Source organism: Capra hircus, chromosome 3, assembly GCF_001704415.2.
Source record: "Capra hircus breed San Clemente chromosome 3, ASM170441v1, whole genome shotgun sequence".
NCBI classification, from domain to species: domain Eukaryota; kingdom Metazoa; phylum Chordata; class Mammalia; order Artiodactyla; family Bovidae; genus Capra; species Capra hircus.
Window position 1 is genome coordinate 23,332,977 of NC_030810.1, and position 16,425 is coordinate 23,349,401.

A 16,425-nucleotide genomic window follows, 5' to 3' on the forward strand; every position below is an offset into this window, starting at 1 on the left:
TGGCTCCCCACCCCCACCCCCACCCCCGTCCCCGCCCCCGCCCCACGCAGGGGTCATATTTGGGTGCTCAAGTTAGTCACTGCTAATCCCTGGGAACCAGGGCCCCGCTGGTCTTCTTTTGCCCCAAGTCCGTGGCATGAGCCTGGCCCAGAGCAGGTGTTCAGGCTCTCACGGCACACACACCCACACTGGGCTCCCCTCTGCCAGCTTGCTCAGGGACCAACAGAGTTGTTTCGTTGAATGCTGAGCCTATTGTAATGGGATCTTCCCGCTCCCAAGCTCTCAAGGAACTCTATTTCCTAACATCCCCGATCAGCACATTTAATACCTGACGGCTGCCAGGGATTAGCACTGCTCTCTGCCACTGCCTCCTCTGGCATTGTATACAGAAGGACCTGGTGTCTCAGCAAGGAGGACAGACCAACCAAAGGCTCCTCCTGGAAGCGGCTCGTCAGGAGACCCGGGTGTGAATCCTGAGACACATCTCCATCGCCTCTCTGTGCCTCAGCTTCCCTACCTGCGAAATGGGGAGTGCCAACAGCCTCCAGAGAGCGAGGCAGGCGCACAATGGAGGCTCAGACACCGGCTCAGAAAATGGCAGATGAATGAAGGGATGAATCAGTCAATAAAGCAGCATGTTTAGTAGTACAGAATCAGAAAGAGAAGGAACAAAAAGCATGTGGTTTCTTCCCAGAGAGGAGAGAGGGCCTCTAGTGCTTTTAATTTAAAAGGGGGAGAAAAACACTTCACTGCAAATTTTAGTCGGCTCCACTATGATGCTGGCAATTTACATCTCATTACAACAAACGCTTCAGATTGCTGTTTTGCTTTTAAAAATTTCTGAGGCATTGTTCTCCTTCAAACACATGTGACCAAATTAGCCACGATAATAAGCACTTGTGCTAAGAGACGGCACTGCACGATCTGGTGCAGATATTTTAAGTAACAAAGCAACTTTTTTTCACTTTGTGGGAAGAGTAGGAATCAAAAAAAAAAAAAAAAAAAGAAAAAAAAGCCTTTTGATCCACTTCAGGTTTATTTTGGAGAAAATAAAATATACCTTCCATGGAGAGAAACCTCTCAGCTGGGTTAAACAAAAAAAAAAAAAAAGCTTTTGAAAGAGTATAAAAGACACCGCTTGTCTTTTCATTCAGTCATTCATGAGCCCATTCATCACACAATCCCTTACTGCATACCAAGATCGAGCCCTGGAAGAGGCATTGGGGACCCGGAGACAAATACAGCATGCCCCAATTCTGGAGATGCTGAGAATATAGCACGTAAAACTCTCATTATACCACATACAAATAGCTGTGAGTTGTCGGACAAACACTGGATTCAAAGCTAGAAAACCTGCTGCAAATCCTGGGTCTATTATTTCCTTTACGTTTTTAAGCCCCAGAGGCCTTTCCCATAAAATGGGAACCGTGGCACGCAGTAAGGGGCCTGGTAAATGTTTGCTGGCACAACAGAAAAATGAAACTGTAACATTCTCTATTCTTGTCTAGCTTAACTGGACTAACGCCATTCTCCCTGAAAATCTAAGAAGTTGATGCGTATGTTCTATTTGCGTGTTCAGTCATGCCCCACTCTTTGCTGCAACTCCTCTGTCCACAGACAGGAGGTTTAAAAATCACCCGTTTCTTCAAAATATGTTATGTTTGGACACTAAAAATCAATTCTGACTTCTGTTGAAACAAAAAAGGCTAATAATATTAGATTTTCTCTTGAAAAGTATTGAAGTCTTCCATTTATTCCTGCAAATGAACAGGACTTTTCTCTGCTACTGGTATAATTCTAGTTTCTTCCTAAATATAAAGTGAATCAAAAAATCAAATCAAAATCCTTAAAGCATATGCCTACTTTGGTGGCCCAGAGGCATACTGGGTTTGTCAAAAAAAAGATGATTCTACTTGTTGAAAAGGGGCTGAGCATGGGAAGAGCTACAGCAAAGAAGGAGATACACACAGAGGCCTTGGAAAGAGATGGGAGATGGCCCACAGCTTGGGCAGCTGGATCTCCTCTCTCAGAAGGTATCGGCCACTCTCACCTGTTGCCGCAGCTACGCATATGGTTCTTAGCCCCGTTGTGCTTTCAGTGAGGGCAGGGACAAAGCTGGTCTCATTCCTTCAGTGAGAGTCTATTAGGCACCCACTGAGTGCCAGCCCTGAGCGAGGTAGCTTCAAATGATGTGCTGTCCAGTAGTGGAAAGAGACAGACCACAGACCCTTAATACCATCCTGCAAGAGTAAGGATAAAGACTTGGGAATATAAGCAAAGGAGGAGGTGCCGCACCTGGAGGAGACTAGGAAGGCTTCAGAAGGACAGTCACAAATTTCTGGGCTGGGGCTTGGAGCTGGCCGCACGGGTTGGAGTAGGGTAGTTACTGTCACACGGGGAAGGCAAGTGGCACATTATTGAGGCTCACTGATCGACCAGGATGTGGGCAGCGTCATCATCTGCACAGGTTTGCAGAGAGATAACCATGGGCTCAGGGACCCTGGAAGGCCTTGAGGGACAGGTGAGCTCCTGGAACTTCAGATAAGGTTGAGGGAAGATGGCAGGATGGTCAGGCAGGGCAATAGGATCACTGTCAGCAGCGGCTCCTTGGGGTCCTTCCCCCGACCCTCCCCATTTTCTGAGGGCTCTCTGTGGGTGAGGGTTGGAGAAGGCTTTGCTAGGCAGAGGCAGGAGAGGCCATTCCAGCCCTAAAGACTGGATTGGGCAAGACCCCTGCAGCTCATGCCTGCCCCCTACCACCTCACAGTGGGGCTGGTCCCTTGGGGAGTCGAAACTCTAGAGCAGCAGAGCTGGAATTGACCCAGAGACCCCCCTCTCTATGGAGCAGAAACCCAGCAAGACAGGCGTGGCAGGAGGGGGCCCAGGTCCCCAGTCGTGGTGGTCAAGGTATTTTACCCACATTCGAGAAGTGTAGGGGCCTGTTTCAAAGGACATATTTGCTTCTCCCTGAAAAGGAGAGGTGACTGACACCCACTGAACATCTGTATTAGTTGTTGCTGCTGTTTAGTCGCTGTCCTGTCTGACTCTCTGCGACCCCATGGACTGTAGCCCGCCAGGCCCCTCTGTCCATGGGATTTCCCAGGAAGGAATACAGGAGTCGGTTGCCATTTCCCTCTCCAGGGGACCTTCCCAGCCCAGGGATCGGATCCATGTCTTCTGCACTGGCAGGCAGATTCCTAACTGCTGAGCCACCAGGGAAGCCAATTTTACACCAAAATAACTGTTGAAAAAAAATCTTTTAATCTTGACACCCCAGTATCAAGTTATTCGTTTACTATCTTCTGGGTTAGGATGGAAACTCTGAGGTCAGCCACTGTCCTCATCACCGCCGTATCCCAGCACCCAGTGCAATGTCCCTGGCATACAATGAATACTCATCAAACACGTGCTTAATGAAAGAAGTTAATTCTTGGTAATTTGCCGAAAGTAAAAAAAAAAAAAAAAAAAAAAACTCAGGGTTGCTAGACTCTGAAGGCCTGCTCTTACCACAGCCCTACACACCTTCAGCTAACTGTGGTTTTCAGACTGCACAGGCTTCTCACATAATGTCCACCTTGTGGGACCCATACTGCATCTCTGACCTTCTTTTGCCTTCCTAGGTGTCTGTGAAGAACTCCACAATTGAGGAGGGGGTGCAGTGGGGAGGAAGTGAGTCACCAGCATTCATCTCACCTCTAGGAGCTCTGAGCCTGTACTCTGCCAGCTGGTGGTCAAAGCTGGGCTGGCTCTTCATCTGTGGTCCTGCCACTTCCCACCTACCCCAACTGTCTGGACCCAGGCAGTGTTCCAAATGGCAAGGATATGCACAACAGCATGGGTCTGTCCTGCCAGACAGGCGCTGAAGGCCCCCACACATGTGCTGAATGCACACGAAATGGCCTTTGGATCTGGACCAGAACTGGCTGGGTGCCAAGACTGAGGGGGCTGTGGTACGAAGGAGTGGGGTAGGAGGCACAAAGGCTGCCCTCAGATTCCCGAGGGGCTGCGGTGGGGCACAGCGAGCACCCGAGGGCAGGGGCTGGGGAGGCGGAGCTTCCTCATGGTGGCGCTGACATCTCCCGAACAAGTCAATCCGTGACTGGCCTTGCTGGCGCTCCCCTTCAGTCCATGAGCTGTTCTAGAGCAGGAGCTAAACGGGATTTGTCTTTGCTAAGTGTGGGCTGGTTGATTTGCTTGGTTTTAAGACCTGATTTCAGAGTAGCAGGACAGTCCAGGGCCCTCCTTCCTCTTTCTCCCTAGAGTTCACTTTTCCGGGGCAGTGGGGAGGGGGCTGAGGGACAGCTCCAGTCTGTCCCTCTGTCCCTGAAGCCCATGACCAAAGGGGCAACTCTGAGGTTCATGGGCTACAGGCCCCTCCGAGGGGAGGAGCCCCTGTGTCCACCTGTGTGAGGGCCGGGGCAGTGCTAGGGGCTCTCACCTGCCTTTGTAGCCCTGGCTGTCCCTCCTACCTACCTCTCCTCTGTGTAGTTCGGTCAGGGGTGACTTGTGGTTCCTGAATAAGCCAGCCTCTCTCCTAACTCCAAATCTTTATCAGTCTCTCCTGTTGTCTGAGACATTCATTTCCTCTCTCTGGGCCCGCGTCCTCATCCGATGATCCTATCTACTGCTGAGGTGGTTTTCTCTATGAAAAGCAGCTAGCATCTGGCCCAAAGCAGGTGTTCACAGGGTCCAGCCCTTGCCTGGAAGGAGAGCTCTCTCACCTCTGTTTCCTCGGACTGGCGCCAGCAGAAAACAAGCCTGCCACACAGCCACACTGAAGCCCATGACCAACGGGCAAAGCCCTATTTCAAGTGAGAAGCACGTTTCCTTCTCTGGCAATGGAGAGAAGCCCAGTGACTCCTGCATGTTCCCACTCCCCAAGCAGGGTCAAAGGGACAGCCTGGAGCTGTCCCTCAGCCCCCTCCCCACTGCCCCAGAAAAGTGAACTCTAGGGAGAAAGAGGAAGGAGGGGCCTGGACTGTCCTGCTACTCTGAAATCAGATCTTAAAACCACCTAGGGTGAACTGTGGCTAATGGTGATCCCGTCAAGAGTGCAAAAAGTCCTTCAAAGGGGAAGATGGCCCATATCTTTAGGAGACACAAGTCTCATTGCTACACCTTTTCCTGCAGTCCAGGGTGAGGGGGCACAGGGCACAGTGGTGTGGGCCCCAGCCCACCAGTAAGCAAGGCAGTGGCAGGCTGTGGACCTGCTGGGTCCTGGGAACATGAAACCTGACCTGATGGGCTGTCTCCCACCTCTCCTCTTAGTCCTTTCTTGAAGCCCAACTTTTGTGAGTACTCCCGTGTGTTGGTGAGAGTGAACTGAAGGCTGAAGGAAGTGGAAAAGAGCCCTGAGATGAACAAGCCCCGGGAGGAGAGCTGTGACAAGGCGAAAACTGAAGAATCAAGGGGGCCCAAAGGAGTGCTTGAGGACTGGAGAGAGGAGGATGGAATTCTGCCCTGGAAAAGTGCGTGGAGGGAGAATTCAGTACACTATATCCCAGCGAGCCTGCAATCAAGTCCAGGCGTAGCTGTAAAGCAGACAATGCAAATATGATTTCTGAGGACTTACAAGGGAAAGTAGCAATCCCCAGGAGACGCTAGGAGACCTAGACTGGCCAAAGATTAAGACAAGCCAAGACAACCACATCTGTGCTCTGCTGTAGGACAATGAGTGCCTCTGGTGCGCCAAGCATCGTACACACATCTCATGTGCAAACTCAAATGGTAGTACATCACTAATGCTGGACTCACTGAGCACTGACTATGCCAGCCCTTGGGCAGAAGTCTGTACATGCCTTTGCTCATTTAATCCTCTTAAGAACCATAGTGGCTGGTATTGTCACTGACTCCACTTTATGGATGAAGGAACTAAGGCCCAGGAAGTTAAGTAACTTGCCCAAGTTAACACAATCAAAATACGGAAAAGCCAGTGTTCAAAACTCCAGTATTTCTGACCTCCTAGTCAGTGACCAGGCTCTCCTGCCTGTGTGCAGTACGCATTATGATATCCATTTTACAGAGGAGAAAAGAGAGGCTGAGAAGGGTTAAACTATTTGCTTCAAGTTGCGCAGTGAAAGAATTCGAAAGCTGAGATTCAAACGCAAGTACTATCTGCTGCCAAAGCCCACGCTGCCTCCAGTACAGGGGAGAGCCAGCAGGAGGCATTTGGCTGACATTCGCTGCTTTTCAAAGGCACCACCAGAGACCTGTGCTGAAAGACTCCAGCTCCAACCGCAAAGGATTTTAAAGATCAAAGCTGGTATTTTAACGGACTTTGGACAGAACACAAGGCACGAGCCCAGAGGGGAACAGAGGTGATAGAAACCCAGCTCTAAAGAGCCAAGACAGATTTGCAGGGCACAATGGCTTTCTCGTTCAAAAGTTTCAACCAGCCTGTGATCTGGCCAACAGGGGCATTATCTCTTCTTTTGCCTTCTGCTCTCTCAGAAGGAGACAATGCTTACCTGGCCTTGCAATAAGGCTACTGGAATAGTCCAATGAGATAAAAATGTCACGGCCTCTGAAGTCTGTCAAGTGTCATGTGTATGTGAATTACTGTTATTATCCTTAGTGTCTATTCCTCTTCTGGTCAGAAGTCACCATTTCCACCTACCTTCCCTACAAAGTGCACACAAAATCCAGAGCCATCCTCTGCCGCCTTCCTGCAGATCCAGCACTTGCTATGTTCTGTCCCGAGCGCAAGTCTGAGCTCCGCCTCGGGCTGTGCGTGCAGCTTGGAGGCAAGGACTCTGTCTCCTCCTCTCATTCCTCACTGAGCCTTTTCCAACCTTAGTTGAACTCATGGTACCAGAATCACACCAAAACCATTTTATCTAGTAAGAGGTACTTAGAGTGCTAAAAGCTGAGGCTAACACCTGAGCTTCGGTCTCTGACCTCTAAGAACAAGGACTCTGGCTGAGGGGAACTCAAGAGAGATGCTAGAGTTTAGCTTCTCCTACACGGGAGCTCACCCTTGTCACTGGCTTTCACTGCTCTGCTTCCCCTCACACCCCTGGAATTCTCTGAGTCTGCCAAGCCCCGGTTTAATAAACATCACTCTCACCCCCTAGGCTCATGAATGTTTTCAAAAGGGACCGTCTTCCTGTATCTCCAGCACCTAATACAACCCTGGCACAAAGGATACCCTTAAAAAATGATAGATGAATGAAAGGATAAATGAATGAATGAACACACAAATCTGTATTTTATAAATTAGAAGATCTTCATGCTTTTTGTGTCCTTGGCATTTATTTCTTTGGGAGAAGACAAACAGGAAAGGGCAGGAAAGGAGAAAGAGACTGGCATTTAGTAAACACTTGCAATATGCTGGTTACAGTGACGTATTCTTTATACATGCTTCCCCTTTTAATTCTGACACTGTCACAGAGGCCGGGAGAGAAGAAACTTTCAGAGTTAGAGAGTGAGGTTCCTTTCCATCAGAGAGGGCTGCATCCTTTGCTAAGATCATACAAAAGGAAAGCTCTGTTTTACAGAGAGATGTCCTTTGGGGGATTAGGCTGGGGGTCACCCCCATGTCAATGACATTTAAGTACAAGGGCATGTGGCCAAAGGCCCAGAGAGAGGCTCTCAGAACCAGGTGTCAGGAGACCCATAGAAATAGACCTGTGACACCTTCTGGGCTTGTTTCCTCATCAATGACATGAGGGCCATAGCCTACATCCTCTCTAAGCTCATTTGCCACTCCCTGACTCCATGTTCTAGAGAATTTTTCTGTTAAATATATCTTGTGTTTATTTGTGGAATGAATGAAAGAATTAATAGACAAATGAGTAAGTGAGTCATCCAGCAAAGTCTCTGAAACATCTTACACCATCTTGCTGCTGCCCCTAACCTCCATGAGGTGTACCATCAGCTCCTGGCTGCTACGGGACCTTCTCACCAATCAGAGGTCCTCTTCAGGCTCCTGCTCTCTGCTCCCTCCCGTCTATGGCCTGCAGGAGCCCAATGCCTGGGGGAGTCAGCAGTTATTCTTTTTAAAATTGAGTATCTCTAACCTGTGGATGATCCAGCATCCTTGAGATGGGTACCCTGGCAACATGGAAAGGAGAAAATACTCAAGGGTGGGCCTCTAAGAGCACTGCTTGAGCCAGTCCCCAGGGGAGCGGGGGCAAGGAGGGTGTAGCCCAGGCCACACATCAGCCCCCGACCAGGATGTACTGCTGAGATTCAAAGACGGTCTCTCAGTCCCTTCCTGGCTCTTCTCTACCTTGTTATTGGCTTCTTGGAGGTGTGTACTGTACAGGGGCTGTTACAGCAGAGAATTTTCTCCCAGACGCATCCAGAGAGAGTTCCACCTTCAAATGTCAGCCACTTCCCCGGAACCACATTCACTGCATTTCAATTGCATGCTTACATGTTCACCTCCATCACCGTGCCCTCCCCAGCCTACAAGGTCTGAATCTTCTCTGTGTCTCCCCAAGTTGCTAGGCTCAGAAAGCATGTGGTCAATGTGAACTGACTGAAGAAATATGTATACGGCCCCCTTTCTCTTCTATAAGACCTTGAGAGGCAGAGAAGTTGGTAAACCTGTTCAAGGTGATACAGCCTTGACTGGTTAGGGAAGACGAGTTAAAAACCAAATCAGACCATGTCTGATGCCCGCTAGGGGTAAGGGAAAAGGTGCTTCTGGTAATATAGCATCAGCAGAATACCAAAGAGTATGCTGCGTATCCCTATGCCATAAAAGGGATGTTATTATTTCCATTCTACAGATGAGAACACCAAGGTTCAGAGACGTGCCCTCTGCCTACACTGCACCTCGCTCTTCCCACGCACTCACTCCTGCCTGAGGAAGAAAAATGCATTCATCAGGCTCCGGATTAGAAGTCACTTTCTTCAGGAAGCCCTTCTTCCCTAGTCTCCCAAATTCAGCGGGTGCCCCTCCTCCACTGTCTCACAGCAGAGCTTCTGTCCCTGTGCTGGCACTAACTGAATCAGTGGCTGTCTCTCCCACATCAAACTTTAAGATCCTCAAGGGCAGAGGGCAAGGGCTGTATCTTAAATGTAGTGAACTTTGCCTGCTGCTAAGTCACTTCAGTGTGGCCGACTCTTTGTGACCCCATGGGCTGTAGCCCACCAGGCTCCTCTGTCCATGGGATTCTCCAGGCACGAATACTGGAGTGGGGGTCGCCAGGCCCTGCTCCAGGGAATCTTCCCAATGCAGGGACTGAACCCGTGTCTCTTGTGTCTCCTGCACTGGCTAGTGGGTTCTTTACCACTAGTGTCATCTGGGAAGCCTCACTAAGCAAAACACCTGGCACACAGTGGAGACCAGTAAATATATGTGGGAGAAAAGAGGGAAGAAAGCAAGGAAAGAATGTTCCCAAAGCCACAGAACTAGGAAGTGGGGAAGTTGGGTTTGAATCCAGGCCTGCCTGGTTCTAAGGACTAAACCAGACCAGACTACCTCCATGAAAACATACAAACTCCCCTTAGAGTAGACAGCCTTTTATTATACTCTTGGGGATTTATCTTTTGCTAATCAATGGATCTTAAGCTTTCACAGGTCAGGGACAGCTTGATCAGATGTGACTTTTCTGGTCCCTGGAGCACAGAGCACCCCATGTGGTGGGTGCTTTATGCGTAACTGTGGCTTAGGCTGACTTATGTTCAATCCATTGATCAGAAGGTGACTCAGATCAGAGAAGAGCCAGCCACTGGCCCTCAAGATGGCACAAGGCCTGTGGGGTGGGAGTGCCTAGAATGATCAAGACACTGAAACCCCAGTTGGGGCCAAGTTTATCTAAGCGTTTTAAGACTAAAGAAGCACGGGTACGTGTACGCATGTGTGCAGGCTCAGTCACTTCGGTCGTGTCCGACTCTTTCCAACCCTATGGACTATAGTCCATCAGGCTCTTCTGTCCATGGGATTTCTCAGGCAAGAATATTGCAGTAGGTTGCCATGTCCTCCTCCAAGGGATTTTCCTGACCCAGGGACTGAACCCGAATCTCCTATGTTGCAGGCAGATTCTTTACCGCTGAGCCACTGGGGAAGCCCGAAGAGGCATATACTGATACAAAATGCAGTGTCTTAGTGCTCTCAAGGGTTAGGAGTGGCTTCTGAAGTTTAAACTAAGTTCATCATTATATAAGACAGGCAGTTTCCCTGGGAATAAAAATAATGACGTGGAGAAATTTTAAGTTTGCTTTGTCCGCCGTTAAGAGGTTTACAAAAGATGTAGTGTACAGAAAGCAATGAAAATAAAAATTATTCATCCGAAGACCAGGAAACACTTTTTCTCTCTGAAAATCTCAGTTCTCTCTTGCCCTCCCACTGCCACTCCAAGATCACAATTTTTTACAGTTAGGTTTTCTCTTTGATAAAAAATTTTAATAACTTTTTATGTTGCACACCACATGTGACCTTTAGTGTCACTGTGCGCCTCTCAAGGCAGAGTCCGGAAGTGGGGACATTACTCGCCTAGGAAGTGGGGATGTGGTTTGAGGTGAGCGCTGCTTCTGCTTCCCCAAGGGACCCTGGGCAAGTACCAGCCTCAGTTTTTTTCTCTGTGACAAGGGCATGAAAAGGCCTCTTGGCTGACTCCTTAGGCTGCCCTGAAGATCTACTGAGACGCTGCCTTGGGAACACACTCTAGGTAGTAGGAGGGACCTATCAATATAAGTAACGTAGCACATTTATCTAAATATCAGAAAGGATTGAAGGTTTACATGTAAATCTATTATCTAGGTAACACAAACCTTCCTTCCTAAGTATAAAATTGTACTGGATTTAAACTTTGGGGATGGCACTTATATTTCTAGACCAGTCTATTCCCTTTTTGAAGCCAAGAATACTGACGCAGGGTTAGTAACGACTGTCTTGAAGAAAGGTGGGGCTATGAATCTGTGTTATCCCGATTTGCTCAACACTGACTGTCCTCTGCTCTCCATGGTGTTCCTGTCTTTTCCTCTCAGGTAAGCAGTCATTTGTCTCTGCTGGCAAAGTGGTGGCCTTTCAGATTTCCCCTGATTCCAGCGTCTAGGCCACATTACATGAGAGAGAGAAAGTGAGAATGAAAGTCCCTTAGTTGTGTCTGACTCTATGCGACCCCATGGACTGTACAGCCCATGGGATTTTCCAGGCCAGAATATTGCAGTGGGCAGCTGTTCCCTTCTCCAGGGGATCTTCCCAACCCAGGGATCGAACCCAGGTCTCCCACGTTGCAGGTGGATTCCTTACCAGCTGAGCCACCAGAGAAGCCCAATTCCATGAGAAAATCTAAAAACCTAAGTTTGGTAAGTTCAGTTGCAGTGTAAGAGCCTATCAAGTTTTTCTATGAGCAAACCAAAGTAGCTTTATACATCTTTTACATTAATCTTCCTAAGGTCATGTGCCTCTCTACTCAAAAACTCAGTGTTTCTCATTCCTACCAAAACAAACCCAGACACCGCCGGCTGGCAGAGGTTTCCAGGCCTTCAGTCACCTGTCCTGACTACACATGCAGTCTCCCTTCTTAGTACACGTGGTGTTGACTGCTGCCCTCTGCCACCTCTTGTGCCTTAAAAGCCAGCCCACCCTTCGAAGCCCACCTTCTTCCTGGAGTCTCCCTCCTCTGAACTCTCCTCTCATCTTATCCACATCTTTCCCATGGCCCTGACCACGTTCTGACTTAAAGTAACGCAAGTTTTCCTCGAATCATGTCTAACTCACTTCACTATCCTAAAACCCCCTTGGAGCTGAATGAATGCATACATGGGTGGTGGCAAATGCGTTTCTCTGAGGCCCCTCTCCCAACTGCTGCCCACTGTGTTCCAGAGAGCTAAGGCTGCTGTGTTCCAAAGCTCCTGTCAGATTCACTCTGAGCAGGGAGGGCCTCTCTCTTGGGGGACCTGCTGAGCCTCGTCTCTGCCCTTCCCTTGCCTCAGGGTCTGCCTCTCCCCAGTGCCCTCCGGGGCTGCCATGCCACCCCGTGGGGGTTGGCAGGTGGCTGGTGGTGGGGGGGGGGGTGCACTCACCACTGCCCAGCCTCAGGAGCAGCACGTCCTGCAGCCTGCGGTTGAGGTCGCGGAGCTCCTTCATCTCAGCCACAAGCGCCCCGTACTCCTTGAGCTTCTTGGCCTGCTGCACCAGCTGCCTCCGAGTCCGCTCCAGCTCCTGCTGGAGGTGGCGCATCTCCTCCTGCTGCTGCTGGTAGTTGCGCAGCAGCTCCTCGTACAGAGCCCGGGGCACGCCGGCGTCTTCCAGACTGTCCATGTCCCCCACGCCCGGCGAGGCCTCCACGAACACCTCCTCCGGGCACGTGCCGGGGCCCAGGCTCAGGCCGTTCTGCTTCTCTAGCCGGGCCACCACTGCCTCGATGCTCTTGTGCGCCACTTCGCTCGGCTTCCGCCCCTCGGGTCTCTGTGTAGGACAACGAGAGTCAGTTCAGGCAAGGGCAGCTGGGGCTGTCTTGGACTGCGGCTCAATATGTCCCCAGACAATCCTAGAATCACAGAACCACAGAACATCAGTGCTTGGAGAAACTCTGTGCACACACTTAAGACAAAGCTCTTTATTTGACACATGGGGAAACAAGAGGTCCAGAGTGGGGAAGTGTCTTGCCCAAAGTCACAGGCTCAGTGAGCAACAGAGGCAGGACTCCGGTTTCCCAGGCCAGCGCTTTCCCATCCCCATCACTCTGCCTCTTGGATGTATCTCATACCATGACTGCCCTCCCCAACTCCCCAGTTCCTACCCACCCACAGGGCTTAGGCAGTGATCTGCTCACAGTGGGTATTCAATGAGTATTTGTGGAGAATCCATGAGAAATCAGGCCAGGCCTAGGCATCCCGGGTGAGTCACCAGTCAAATCTTTACACCAACAAAACATAAAGGCCTCTTTTCCCCACCTCACCTCCTACCCCAAGAAAGGGCATTCCACCAAATAAAGTTTTCCTGAAGAATGCTCCAGTTGGGAAGGATGCTAAGGATTCTAATCTGGAGCAGGAACTGTGTCGTATTTTCTGTTTCTCCACTGCCTACTCAGAACTGGCACCCGGCAGGGGTTTGATAAATGTTTACTTAACTGAAAAGTTCGAAGAATACTAGTACTGGAAGGTTCTTTCTGTTTAACTCCGTCATTTTACAGGTGAGGAAATCGAGGTTTAGAGAGGAGGACTATACTCAGTGTCACATGCTGAGCTACAGAGTCAGACCTGAGACTTAAAGCCCAACTTAGAGCACAAGGCTCCTTCCCCCACCCCTGCCAGTCTCTCCTTGAACTCTGGCCAAGCTAAAGCTCAGCATAAAGTGGATAGAAAGAGGACAGTTTAGTGAGAGGAGAACTAACCAGGACTACCCAGGGGCTGGGGGCTTCAGCTGCCTGAGGAAATTCCAGCTCAAGTGGACAAAGCTTCTAAGACGGGGAGTGGAAGCTATGGGACCAACTGAATTCTTCACCCAGGGCAGGAGGGCTAGGGACTCTCCAGACTGGGGGCACTTGTGGGAAGTACAGACACCCAAAGACACAGGATTCCAGACAACTTAACTATGTCAGGTTGAGCCTGCCTTAACCTCTCAATAAGCTCCTGAAAGTTTTGGAAAAAACCAACAAAAAAGAACCATGACTCTGGGATTAGGTTACATGACAAAATCCTATCCTGTCATCTTATCAGCTGGGATAAAGCTACTAGTCTAAGGAATCTATTCATTAACTCTGTAATGATCACTTTAGATACCCAACTGCAGTACTACGCTGGGACACCCCCAAGGGCAGTGACCACGTCTGTCTGACCTCGACGACCCCAGGAGCCAGCACAGGGCCAGGGCCACAGTGGGGTGCAATGAGTGCATGAACTCAACTCAGCTGGATCTTCTGGACTACGCTTCAGGAATGTCCTTGCCCTGAGTCCAAAATCAGACTGTGGTCAAAGCAGAAAGTATCCCTCTTCTGCCTCCCTTCCTCTGGGGCACCCATTGCGCAGAATAAACATCTGGCTTATTGGACAAGCTGTTTAGCAGGCTTCCAAGTAAAGGCTGGAGAAGACCCACTAGGGCTCACACCAAAGGAAATGCAACTCATGCACAAGCTTTTCTTCTAACCCAGGATCACATTAACCCTTTTGTGTGAACCTGGCACACCCGCCTCTGCTCAGGAGTCCACTCCTGGCTGTTAGGGGGCAACCTGACAGTGGCTGGCTCTGACCTGCTGCCCAAGAACAGCCACCTCAGGTTCCTGGAGCCCAGCAGTGACCTTTCTGGAGCTGGAGGCCGGAGGAAATGCCCCTTCCAAGCCCTCAGTGGTGATGACACTGCACAGATGGTCCAAACAGGACAGTGCTCCCTGGAAAGTCAGCCGGCACAGCCAACTCCTACCAGCTGGCCCGAGTCTCTCACCACATGAACAGATCATGGCCTGTGACATCAGGGGACATTTACATGGGCAGAGGAGGCCAGACTGGAATTCTTCAGCTATCACAGATCTGAAAAATGCTCCCTCATACTTTCAAAAAGAGGAAAGATTTTGTTACCTTGATGTGTCTAAGCTGTAAATCTTCTTCCCCATAATCTTTAACTTCCCCATCTTCTTCTACGAGATTGAGAGAAAGTTTGGGGATTTTTATTTTCTTCTGCATCACACTGTTTTCAAGGTCAGATTTGTCTTCTAAAATGCATATCAAAAAAATAAGGTTCATTATGGGTCAAAATGCTCAAAATGCCCACAACCTCAAATGCTAGAGAATGACTGAGGCCAGACCAGTTAAAGAGGAAAAGCCAACCAATCCAAGACATGTTCCCTCCTTCGTGCAGGGCTCTTGAGAGCAACAGCGCAGATCAAGCTTGAGGATCAAAGTGAAAGTGAAGTCACTCAGACTCTTTGTGAACCCACGGACTGTAGCCCACTAGGCTTCTTCGTCCATGGGATTTTCCAAGCAAGAATACTGGAGTGGGTTGCCATTTCCTTCTCCAGAGGATCTTCCAGACCCAGGGACTGAACCCAGGTCTCCCGCATTATAGGCAGACGCTTTGCTGTCTGAGCCACCAGAAAGTCCTGAGGATCAAGGCTATATGCTAAAAGCACTACCATGCAAAGCACTGAAATAGCACCCAATGAATGTGCTGAGGGGTTTTCCTAAGCATATCTTAAAGGGTGGCCTTTCATGGAGTTCTAGAATCTTGGAACTGGAATGGCCCTTAGATTGTTCTGTTTTTAACTTAACTAGCATACAAATTCCTCAACAATCGAGATCTTTTTAAGCCAAAGGACTTCCCAGGAAAACCTATTGGGTTTCAGCCAGCTCAGGTACTAAAGAGCATGAAGGCTCTTATGAAGATAAAGCCTGGACTGGAGCTGAGGTGGAGCCTCCCCACAGCCCAGACACAGGACAGACTGAGTTAAGATGGTTACAGGAAGAGGAACAAGGAACACTCACTGCCTTTTTACTGATATCAAATCAGGATACGACAGAGTTTGAGGGGCCTCTGTGAACACAGGGTCCAACTCTCCCATTTTACATGTAAGGATGCAAGCAGTGTGATGAGTGTAAGGAAGAGCCAGGAAGTGGAAAACAGGCCTTTGGCATCTCATCCAGTGCTTACTGATGTGCACTACAAACTACAAAGGGCTACACAAAGCGATGCTACTTCTCTCATTCTTTCAACTCAACTTCAGATAATCTGAAAGAGAATTCTCAGAATTTACAGGCACTTAACTATTTTAGTGATCTCAAGTGTCTCCTCTGGGGGTGAGAGCAACACCTCACACCCACAGAGCACAGCAGACACCAGGCACGCAAAGAGCAGGGTCTGAAAACTGGCATGGTCAACACGCTCAGAACTGTCTTACTCCCCAAGCAAAAGGTGGATAAAGACACTACCATTGAAAAAAAAAAGGAAGAAAGAATGACTTCAGAAAGGTACAGAGTGGAAGGGAAATGCCGAGGAAAAGAAGATGGTCTTTGTTAACAATCTCCTGATCGGAGATGAAAATGGCCTTTCCCACTAGTGAAAGAGCAATCCTCAGGCTCTAGTTCTTGTTCTCTTTGTACCTACATTTTATAGGTGGGTTAGGAATGAACAGAAGCAGGGACTGTGGTCTTTCTGAAAGAACAGCAGCTCCCCTCCTATTAAACCACGGTTCTTTCTTTCTAAATTAAAAAGCTGTTAAAAGTAAAACCCAACAAAAGTGCTTCAAGTGAAGTTATCCTGAAATGGGATGGGTGGGTGTTTTCGCAAGTGAAGAAACAGAGAGAGAAACTGAGAGAGATATAGGGGATGAGAGGGTGGTGTCAGGACTTCTGAATGTGTTGAGGCAAAGCTCCTGGGTTAGTCTTCAGTTTGACAGGTTCAAGGGCAAAAATTTGAGATGTAGCCACCAAACTAGAAATGACAAGCTACGCTCAGCCTCTCTGAGCTGAAACTCTGAAGCTCAGAATCATGTTGGTATGGAGAGAAGCAATCCTTCAGACTCACAAAACTGGGCA

The 16,425-nt window shown here is 49.2% G+C and overlaps 1 protein-coding gene across 4 annotated transcripts in view; it reads right to left on the reverse strand.

Moving 5' to 3' along the window:
* BEND5 (BEN domain containing 5) overlaps positions 1-16,425 on the reverse strand; it is a 49,116-nt gene that overhangs the window by 19,343 nt on the left and 13,348 nt on the right. For 2 of the 4 annotated variants that reach the window (XM_018043975.1, XM_018043979.1), the window contains 2 exons: positions 14,473-14,606; positions 11,980-12,364 (listed from right to left, as the gene is read on the reverse strand). In XM_018043975.1, coding sequence (XP_017899464.1) covers positions 11,980-12,364; positions 14,473-14,606 — 519 coding nt within the window. Of the gene's footprint in view, positions 1-11,979; positions 12,447-14,472; positions 14,607-16,425 lie in introns of all 4 variants that reach the window. The other 2 variants (XM_018043986.1, XM_018043991.1) reach the window with 2 other exon arrangements.